The following is a 10,461-nucleotide window of genomic DNA, read 5'->3' as shown; positions in this document are numbered from 1 at the left end:
GAGACAAGTCTAAGAACACAAAGTATTAAAAATCCAGGTATCATAAAAAGTGTGTGTGCAAACATCCTCATCTTATATGGAATATGGAGTTAGGAGGTGAAGGTCTGTGGGTAGGATGACAAAGATGCTCTGTATTTGTGGTTTACATGGAGTACATGGCTAACCCATGGAATAATACCAGCGTCTTGATCTGTTATAGGAGCCCAAAAGTGTAGTGTAATATGGTGCCTAAAACTGGCAGGCACAGCCTTCTAATAGGCTGGATCCAAATTTCCACTACTGTGTATGTGACCTTGGACTAGTTACAGTCTTTCCATGTCTGTATTTCCTAATACCTAATTTCGGGTAGTACTCATCTCACAATGGTTGTGAGGAGTTTAAGACACATACGTACCTAACAGCCTTAGTGTGGTGCCTGATACACAGGAAGTGCTCAATAAATTTTTACCAATTATCATTAAAGTGCTTGAAAGTTACCAATCATTTCATTTTCAGCCCCTTTCAATGGGACAAACAAGGGGCAGAAACAAGTAGATGCAGGGGACTCAATCTTTAAGGAGTGAAGCTAGAGAAAATAGCGCATTTCATACAACCAGTGGCTGGAGGGAGAGGGGAGCTCTGTGCCTGGTTCTGGGGTCAAGAGGGACCAGGTTGTGGGCCTCCCCCAACTCACCATCCTAGACGGCTGCTAAACACAACCCATCCTTCAAACAAACATACGCGCAGAGAGTAGTAGATTCAAAGTACCAGCCTGCTTTTGACTAACACGTTGGTCAGGCCAGGCGCACACAGCAAATGCCCATTTCGCCCCATCCCCACTTAGTGTGGACCAGGCACTGTTCTTCTCGGTTGAGGAACATCAATTCACTCAAAGGCATCCCATCTTCCCGTTCTGCAAAGTCAGCCTGAGCAAGGTCACCAGTCACCGAAGGATGGAGCTGGACCCGACACCGCGCGTGGCGGCCCCTAGCCCGCCACCCTTTGCGGGGCTGGGGTGGGGTGGGGAAGGGGCCATGGTGGCCGCACCAGGATTGCAGGCTGCAGACTGGGAATGAGCCGCACCCCTGGCCGAAGCCGGCGCGGGAAGAAGGAGAGCCCCAGGTCCGATCGCGACCCCACCTTCCGCGGGAAAAGTCCCCTCGCGCCGGGGAGTCGCGGGCGAAGGGCGCGCGCGCAAGGCCGAGACCGCACCGTAGCGCACGCGCACACGCTGGCCCGCGGCCCAGGATGAGACGGAAGGCATGGAAAGTTCCAGCCGGTTCGAGAGCCGTAGGTAGAAGGCGCGGCGGCGGGGGCGGGCCGCACAGCGGCGAAAGCGGGCCGAGGGGGTGTGTGTATGTGCGTGTGCGGTCTGGCCGAGTCTCCCGTGACCGCGTCCGCGCGCCTCATTCCAGCGGCAGGCGCCGGGGGGGTGGGGTGGGGTGATCCCGGCGGGGTCAGCGCCGCGGGGAGCAGGGCCGTGGGAGGCGCGCGGGCGCCGCGATAGGGAGGGGGTGTGGCGTCCGCCTGCGCGGGGGCGTGGCGCGTTAGGGGGCGTGGCTTTCCCTCTGCGCAGCTGCCAGAGTCTTTAAGCCCGGGCTCGCGCGGCTGAAGTGTGCTTTCGCCGCCTGGGAGCTTCTCGGCCCAGTAACCCGCACTTTCCCTGCCTGGTTCCCTGCCTGGTTCCCTGCGTCCCCGCCCCTCCGTGTCTAGGGACCCGGCAGGCTCTGCAGCCGTGCGCCCTGGCGTTCGGGCATGCCCCGCTACGAGCTGGCTTTGATTCTGAAAGCCATGCAGCGGGTAAGTGACCTTCCCTCCCAGCCTGTCTTCCCGCGCGGGTGTTCCCGCCGCCGCTAGGCCGCCGATCCGGGTGGCGGGACCGGAGTCTTCCCCGCGCGGTTCGGTGGGGGCCGGCAGGGAGGGTGGGCGGGCGGAGGGGGCGCGCGTGGGCTGGTCGTTTGGCCCGGCCGTGTGCGCGCGGGAGGCGGGGGTGTGCCTGCGCGTGTACGCGGCCGCGGGCCCTGGGGAAAGACAGGGGAGGGGGGCGGGGCGGCCCTCGGGTCCCGGGCCGCGGGACTCCGGTGGCAGGTCCGCGCGAGGACACGCGTCCGGCCCGGCCCCGGTGTGCGGCCGCCGCTCCTGAAGGTCGTCGCCGGCCCCCTCGCTTGCTCGCCCGCCCGCCCGCCGCCGCCCGCAACGTCCGCGCTCAATAAAATAACCCTCCAAAGCGTGTGTGTGCAGTTACCTACCCCACTCGCTTGTAACCGCTCTCACGTTAAAAAACAATCTTTGACTTCTCTTTTTTTGACTTCAGCGAAAATCCTGCTCCGGGTGCCCTTAGCCCAGTTTCATTCATCCAAGTTGTGGCCTTGCTTGCGCCTCCTGAAGATACTTTACTGCCTGCTTTTGATTGATCTTGAAGTAGGGGCTTTCAGGTTTGGAGGGATGGTGAGAGAACCTGCACCCGTTCACTTCAGGTGATGACGAGGCCGAGGACAGGGGCCGGAGGCAGCTCTTCGTCCTCTGTCTCCTGGTTCAGGCACTCCAAGTCGTCGCCGAAAACCCCCATTCTTCCGAGAATTCGGTAACGTAGAGTGAGTGTGGTGTGTACCCCCCCCCCCCCCCAAATCAGGTATAATAAAATAAGCATTGTACCTCGTCTGAACTTCGGGAACAGCTTTCTACAGCGCTGGGGATGTGGACACATTTTATGTTTGAATAAGCTTTTGTCAGCTTCTAAGAGTAACTTAAGCCTGGAATCATGGTCTAGGCTCTACTGTACAAGTAACAGTCATGGAGCATGGCATCTGGCATCGCTAGGTGTGCTTTGCACATAGCCGGGAAAGAACACCAGAGCGGCTTGAGCGGGTCCGGAGAGGTTGGTCAGGCATGCCATGTGTCCCCAATCTTGCTCTCCCTGCATTTGGAGAAGTTAAGATTGTATTTTCGCCTCTTAATACCCCTCTTTCTCAGCCCAGCTTAAAAAGGATAAGAACGATGGTGGGGGGAGGCAGAGCCCAAAGTATTAAAAAGAGAACACTTCTCATCAAGTGGGATTTTTTTTGGGGGGCCTCCCTTTAACTGTCCTTTTTAGGCAAAGGTGCAGAAGCTGGGAAATGTGACTTCTTACCTTCCTTGTCTTGGAGGTCGCAGATACGTATAATAGTGTTCATTCCATAAACCTGTGAAATGAAGATTTGGCACAACTCCTTGGTTGCAAGTATTTAGCGACAACTCCTTGGTCCCTAAATGTATTTTCTTTGTCATTCTGCTTGTGTATATATATGTGTGTGTGTGTATGTTACGTGTTTATTTTGATATTCTGTAACACTCAGGATTCGCAGTCTTTGATTATGGAGCACAGTTTTTGCTCTAAATAGGTCTAATATAGTTTCACTAAAAAACTTGGTCAAAATCCTTGCCTCAGGGCAGGCTGCAAAAAACCCTCAGAAAGAATTTCCTAGATGATAGTGGGGAGAAGGGCTGAGGGGGAGAGGGAGGAGGTACATTGTAACAGCATGAGTCTTGTTGAGGGATCCTTGACCTAAATAAACTAAGATTAAACAATAACAAACCCACTTTTTTTGTTCAAAAACTTCTCTTTAAGTAGGTTGTAAATGTGTAACAGAATGATAGTTTTTAGACAGTTTTGCTTTCAATTTAGGAAAATTGGATTCTAACAGGATGCATATGTGGAGGGAAAATGAATGGAAAAGTTAGCAGTAGGTTTGTGTAACTGTGAAGTGCCACTGTGGGCTTGCCCTGCTTTTACAGGCTCTGGGAAGCCTCAGTTCCAACCTGGGCAGTGTGTGCTTCTGCTGCAGGAAGGCGTTTGTAAATCCTCAATTCTAAGTCACGTATCTTTCATATTGGTAGATTCTGGAAAGACTACTTGTATTTTAGTTTTGTGGCCCTTTTATATGATGGTATTTTCCCTTCCCTCTTCCCCCTTATCATTTTATGTGTCTTGGAATTGAGGAAATAAGTTATGTTAGTCAAGCTTTGTAGCAAATAAGGGAATTGAAGGACTTTAGCTTTTCCAACCTTATCTTAGACTCCTAGGGCTGTTTTCCTGTTAGTTTTTGTGCCTGGAGAGCATTACTGGTTTCTTTTTTTTGGGGTGGTGGTGGGGTGGTGAGAGTTATTCTCACTCTCAAGTAAATCCTATTTTATTTTATCCTAGTTGATCTCCAGCCTGACTCCTTAAAATTGAACTTAGAGATTTTAAATTTAATGACACCATGTTGGGACTCACATATCTGTTGTAGCAAACTCACCTTTGGAAGTTACCGTGGGATAAGTACTTTCTGAACTACATAATGTGTGTAGTCACTTGAAAGTTCTAATGCCATCTTTTTCTAAGTTTGTGGTTGGGAGTTGACTACAGTGAGTACTTCCATTATAGTGTTGTACTTCCATGTTTATGTATTTATGAGTATAGATGCCAGTCCTCCCACAAAATGCATTTACAGTTGCCATTTAGCTTGACTATTCCCTGTACCTTTCCAGCTGAAAATTGAACCTTGTTCATGCTAGGCAAGCACTCTACCATTTGGCTTGAACTTTGTGTGTGTATAAAAAACTTGTGATTTCTATATTCTCCCTGCTTTGACTTTAGCATAAAAAGTAGGTAAAAGTGTGGTTAAATTCTGGAAATATGACACACCATATTAGTGAATGTTGTGAAGCTAGGGCTTTGAAGGTGATGATAAACCATTTGAAAAAGTAGTGGCTTGGACCACTCTTAGACCGTAGTTAAGTACTGTTTCCCCATGTCAAACAGAGTAAGAAGAGTTTGATTCACTTCTAGAGAACACAGTTTTCAAAGGCTGTAGTGTGGAAGGACATAGCTGCAGAGGGAAGACCAAGGTTGCAGATTCTGAGGCAGTCGCATCCCAAGAAGAAGATCTTTTCTAACAACAAAAGGATGGCCTGTGAGGTGGTAGTCACTTTTCACCTTTACATTGACCCTACCGTGGCAGTCTTCAAGTAGCCAGTAGAAAAGGGGCAGTGTGTTGCGGGTGAGCTGACACTGATAACGCTGGGAAACGGCTGATGTCCTTTGATTTCACTTTGCATTTAGAGTTTTGAGATTGGTTTTTAATTTCAGTTTGGTTAAAATGACCTGCCCAAACATGGATGATAAAGCCACATACTGTGGAGTCTAAAAAAGCTGTAGAAAACTTTGTTCAAATATTTTACACCTGGGATGGGTGTGGAAGAGGAGTTTTGAGGATAAAATGCAGTCCATATTTTTTGGGTACTTAGTTTAGGAACACTGTGTCATGCCTTATTCCATTTGTTCAGGTGCTGATCACAGTTGTATAGTTAGATTTGCAAAAGCCCTGGGAAAATACTTTACCTGAAATCCTATCATCACTCAGCAATATTTACATGAGGATGGTTTGATAATAAATAGCTGAATTGCTAAATGAATGTACAATAAAATAACACTTAATATCTTGTATCTTTTTTTGAAATAGGAATAAAGAACTAGACATTAACACATAATGAACTTCATTAACAGATGAAGTTGTTTTTATATTCAGTATTTCCCCCACCCCCATTTTTGTTTTTAAGGTAGAATCTCCCTCTGTGGCTTAGGCTGGCTTCAAACTCAGTTCTCCAGCTTCAGCATCCCAAGTGCTGGGGATTACAGGCCTCATTTATTTTTAAATTAAATGAAAAGCAGATTGTATTTTACAGTAACTCATTAGTTTGTAGTTGTGTGTGTGTGATACTGGGATTTTGTGCTTGATAGGCAGGTGTTCCACCATTTGAACCACGCCCCCAGCTCATCTAATGTACTGTAGAGTTTTTAAACTTATGACCTGGTTATATTTCAATACAGAAAAATTAGTGATAATGCAGTTTCTAAGATGTAGAAAGCAGTAGGGTTTCTGATGGTGGGTTGAAGAATCTTGTTTTTCTTTATTCAGAAGCCTTTTTGATTAGACAACGTCCCCCGAAATTTTCTGTGTTCTAGAGTTGTATCCAAATTAGGATATTCTGAAGGTAATAAATAAGAAATGTTTGTATTTTAGATACCTTTTGGAGGTGTAGAGTGCTAATGAACTCATGTATGGGGCTGACCAACCCTATGCCATTGTAGCTTGGCTTGCTTTGACAACATTTGGTAACTAAGAAATAGTAAAATATCTATTAGTTGGTGGGAAATTTCCATTTGAATGGAAGCATCTAGCTGTCAGGTAACCTAGTCAGTTTTTCCCCCTCCCTTCTAATGGGCCCTCCCTGAGTTTACTTTGTAAAATAATGATCTCTCTTTGTGCTTTGTCTGCTTGAAAGTATACAGCTTGAAATAGCTTTGTGGGCATTTTTATACTTTGATTTGGTATTAAAGTTTTCTTGGGTTACAGCTTATTGTCACAGCAAGTGATTGAAGAAGGAGTCCTGTTCCTGCCCCTGAGCTAGAGCTAAGGTCCAAGGAGTGGCTTGGGGGTAAGGAGTCCTTCCTCACCAGATGTGGTTTGTATATATGAAGACTGCTTTTCAGAAATTGACATTTTGCCCTGATTTAAAAAAATTGTTCATGAATTGTACATTGATTTCTGATGTTTAGTGTAGGTTTAAAAAATCTAGTTTAAATCTGTATGCTGATTGCTAAGGAATGTTCTCACCTTTTAGATAATAAAATCACCTTCAGAAAATGTTCAAAAGCAATAAATTCTGAAGTAATGATGTTCACCTAGTGCTATTGCTGTTTGTAGTACAGGTAGATCTCGTCTCAAATCTAGAATACACAAGTTTGGTTTAATACTAAGGTGGAAGGAAGGATAGAGAGGATGATACATCGTGTGAAAATCTGTTGGAATTTATTATCAAACTTTTCCCAGTTCACTGAAGAAGACTTTTCTCCTTTGATTCCTTTCTTCCTCTATATATTCCATACTTTTGGCCATAATAAATGATACGCTGATCTCAGAACAAACTGGTAACTGGTATTTTCCTCTGTGTTCAGTGCTGTTTTAGCTTCTTCACTGTCCACTTGGCACAGCAGACTTAACGAATTGAATACTCCCAGACTTGCGTCTGTTAGTGCTTAACATTTCTGTTTATCACGTCTCCATCTTCTGTCATCTGGGGCTGAGTAAATCTTTCTCTTCCTGTAATCTCAGTGTCACATAGCCTCTTTTCTGCCTTGGTTGAACTGTGCATTTTTCTGACTCTTGCAGTTTCTTCTAATACAGTGCGTGGGGTGGGGGGATAGCTAATAACCTTGAATATACTTCTTAGAGTGCAAAAATATTTGTTCTTGAGATACTTTAAAAGAATTAAATTGAGTTGTATTTTTAAATAAGGAAAAAGTGGCATTGAATAGTGATGGCTGATTTCCATACTAGTTGATTGTGTCTACACTGTTGTGAAATTAGGGCACACTTAAAGACATTTAGGATGAAGTCTTGGCATCCGTGGCTTCCTCTGATATCATGCCACCCTTTTTTCAACCTTACCACTCTTATTTATTTCCATTTCATATGCCACGTAAACAAAGCTGTTGCAGATCTTTATGTAGACCATTCCTTTTCATGTTCTTTGGTGCCTGTATCATGTTGCTTGTCTATTTGGAATGCCTTCCCTTTCCACATTACCCCATTTCCTCCATGAAAAGCCTATTCAGGTTCACTTTTACTCACTTGGTTCCTTAAACAAATACCAAGGAACCTACACCATTAGGAGTATAGACCATGATCTTTCCTTTGAGTACAGTGTTTTTCCTCATCACCAGCTCTCTATCTGTTTTGTATTAACAATTAATTGGTGAGTGTATTTTACCTTCTTTGCTGTATTGCAGTTTTCATTTCTGTCTTCTGCTGTGCTTTGTGCATATGATGGATGCTCACTTAGCTGCCTTGTGGGGAGTATTATTCTGATCTCATAACAATTCTTTGTTATGATATAACATGCTGACCTTCTGTGCTAGTAGGTCCCTTTCCAAGTCAGTTCATTTTCCTTGGACAGGGGTGAGTTGTATACTTCCCAGAAGTTATATTGATTTCCAAGACTGTTTTATTGCAGGTAACCTTGTTTTTAAAATAATTTGAATATCATGCAAGCTAGTGAAATTAGTGGAAATTTTTTTCCCCCTGAAAACCAAGGTGAATTCTTTGGAAATACTTGATAAAGGTGAGTCACTACAATAACTGCTGTAGAGTGAGATGTGGCTTGAAGTAATAGGAAGAGTAAAAGTAGTCCAGGGTTCTTTGTATAGATTGCTTTAGGAGGGTCTCTTCAAGCTTTCCATTTCAGTGAAACTGAAGCTGGGAATTGTAGCTGATGAGTTTGTAGATGTGACTTAGAACAAGCTGAAGGACCTTCAATCAGCAAGAAACTTCATGACTGAAGTTTGATGCAACAGTGTAAATCATCGACACCATTCTCCAAAGACTTTTGGCCCCCATGTTAAGGTTGGAAAATGAGTGTACATTTATGTGACAAACTTAAGTAACATATTTATGGTATGTATGTATGTTCTTTTTTAAAACGAATATGATTGGTTAGGGTATAAAAACTTCTGCTGTTTTTTGTTTTTCTTTTCCCAAATGAATAGAACATATCCCAAATGAAGACACTGGTTATGTTGTAGTGGAACAAACAAAGAACTGACATGGGGAGACCAGAAGGAGTGTTAGAGGCAGATGGATCTGGTTTGTGATCCTAGCTCCTGCTTCCTAGTGTTTTTAATTGTTTTGGACCCTCAGTTTCTCATCTGTTGAGTGGGAGTAATACTATTGGAGGGTCTTTGAAGATAAAGTGGGAATGTGACCTTGGAAGTAGTAGGTAAGTTTATTTTACCAGAATCCCAGAATGAATCACACCTGAAATGCAGTTCTTGCTCCCTCAATGAATATTTGATTTAGTGATGTTGGCACTTGACATTCCACTCCAGTTTCTTTGTGCTATGTGTGAGCCTGGTTTCACCAACTCTTTTCTATCCTACTCCCCACAAGAAATCCAAATTTTACAGGAAATCAGATTTTTAAGATGGTGGTCAGATGAAATGTATCTGTAGGTCAGATATAGCTTCCATTGTGTAATTTCTGGTTTAGGTAATTAACTTTATATGGCCTATTTTAAATCTCTTAGCATTTATATAGATAAAGCCCACCTTGTTAACTGGTCTAACAGCTAGTCTAACTGGACTAATAGCTACTCAGTAAATAGCACGTGGTTCTTAAAGCTAATAGTAATCTGTTTCAGACTGTTGGAGTATTTGTGTCTATTTAGGCTAAAGTGCACGGAGTTTGATACACCTGTGTAAGCTGTTAGAAATTGGTATTCACAGTCACTTTTTCTTTGAATGTCTGAGTGGATTGCTTATTTTTAGCATGTATTAGTACAATTTGATTTGTACCCATTGTATTAACCTCTTAGGGGTTTAGAATACTGCTTCTGGGCAAAGATTGCTTTGTCAAGAAAATGTCTTTTGCTCAGCTTGTATCTTTACAGCTCACAGTAGTTGATACTACCTGTCATATAGTCATACTTGGAATGTAGTAGTGCTAGGAAGCAAAATTCAGGTGTTTTTGTAATCAAGAATATAGAATAAGGGGTTGATAAACTTATTTTTGACTGGGTTACGTGTTTCTATAGAATAGAAGCCAAGTTATATCGCAATTAATTTTTTTTTTTTTTTTGTCTTTTACCTTGCTCCCACTCCAGATAACTTGCATCAAATTGCAAATTAAAAACTTCCAGTTCCAGGTTGTTCTTAGCCTATCTTTTGACCTACGGTTCAGGTGATTATTTTGCTTCCCCTAATAATGATTACAGGGCCTCAGTTAGGGGAATCCTTAACCACAGCCACTTTGGGGGTACCTGAATAGAGGCTGGTATATATAAGAGCTTAAAAATGAAATTATAAGTGAAAGCATACACTTAGCAAAACCTCTTCATTCATAAATGTAGCTGCTTTTGCCTCAGAATCAAGAATTCCGGTTTTATTTTTGTTCAGACTTCACTTCTTAAAACATTCTCCTTGACAGCTACTGGCTATAGAATGCTTTAATTTTGTCAGGTGAAGAAACCCAGGTGTAGCTATGGCAGCCAGCTATCTGTATATGGTCCAGTTTGAGAACATTACACTGATTGGGAAAGTAGTGCTGCACTGGAATTTCAAGTGGGAAGAGGCTCCCTGAGTTCTTGTTTCTGTAGAAAAGTGGAGAATCGGTTCACATTGCCAGTGTCTGTTGTCTTCTTCTTTGTTCAGATGACCTTGTATGTAAATTCTTAATATAAAACATGTACTCAGTGATGATTTTGATTCATTTATAAGGTGAGTTTCTGTTAAAAGTTAAGTTTGAGGGCATGCTGTTTACCAGGTATGTTATAGGATAGGTGTACTATCAGTCCTTTCAAGTGTCTGTGGTCCTATTTTTTACTTCCTTCTTGAAAAATTTTATATTCTCCACACCTTGGGGAAAATTACAGCATTTCTAAATTTTCTAGCCAAAATTGTCTGAG

At 43.6% G+C, this 10,461-nt stretch overlaps 2 protein-coding genes across 5 annotated transcripts in view; both read left to right on the top strand.

Annotated features, from left to right (window-relative positions):
• Positions 1-1,170: 1,170 nt before the first annotated feature.
• Mrps6 (mitochondrial ribosomal protein S6) overlaps positions 1,171-10,461 on the top strand; it is a 64,264-nt gene continuing 54,973 nt past the window's right edge. Inside the window, exon 1 of one of the 2 annotated variants that reach the window (XM_074072742.1) lies at positions 1,171-1,269. In XM_074072742.1, the coding sequence (XP_073928843.1) occupies positions 1,228-1,269 (42 nt within the window). In that variant the 5' untranslated portion in view covers positions 1,171-1,227. Of the gene's footprint in view, positions 1,270-1,640; positions 1,780-10,461 lie in introns of those variants that run through there. The other variant, XM_020162777.2, reaches the window with a different exon arrangement.
• The window catches only part of Slc5a3 (solute carrier family 5 member 3), a 31,802-nt gene continuing 22,573 nt past the window's right edge, over positions 1,233-10,461 (top strand). Inside the window, exon 1 of one of the 3 annotated variants that reach the window (XM_074072739.1) lies at positions 1,233-1,273. The gene's annotated coding sequence lies outside the window, so the exon portion shown is untranslated. Of the gene's footprint in view, positions 1,274-1,640; positions 1,780-2,160; positions 2,564-10,461 lie in introns of those variants that run through there. The other 2 variants (XM_020162765.2, XM_074072740.1) reach the window with 2 other exon arrangements.

The sequence above is a fragment of the Castor canadensis genome, chromosome 5, assembly GCF_047511655.1.
Source record: "Castor canadensis chromosome 5, mCasCan1.hap1v2, whole genome shotgun sequence".
NCBI classification, from domain to species: domain Eukaryota; kingdom Metazoa; phylum Chordata; class Mammalia; order Rodentia; family Castoridae; genus Castor; species Castor canadensis.
Note: the sequence above shows the minus strand (reverse complement) of the source record. Positions and strands in the feature narration are given on the sequence as shown.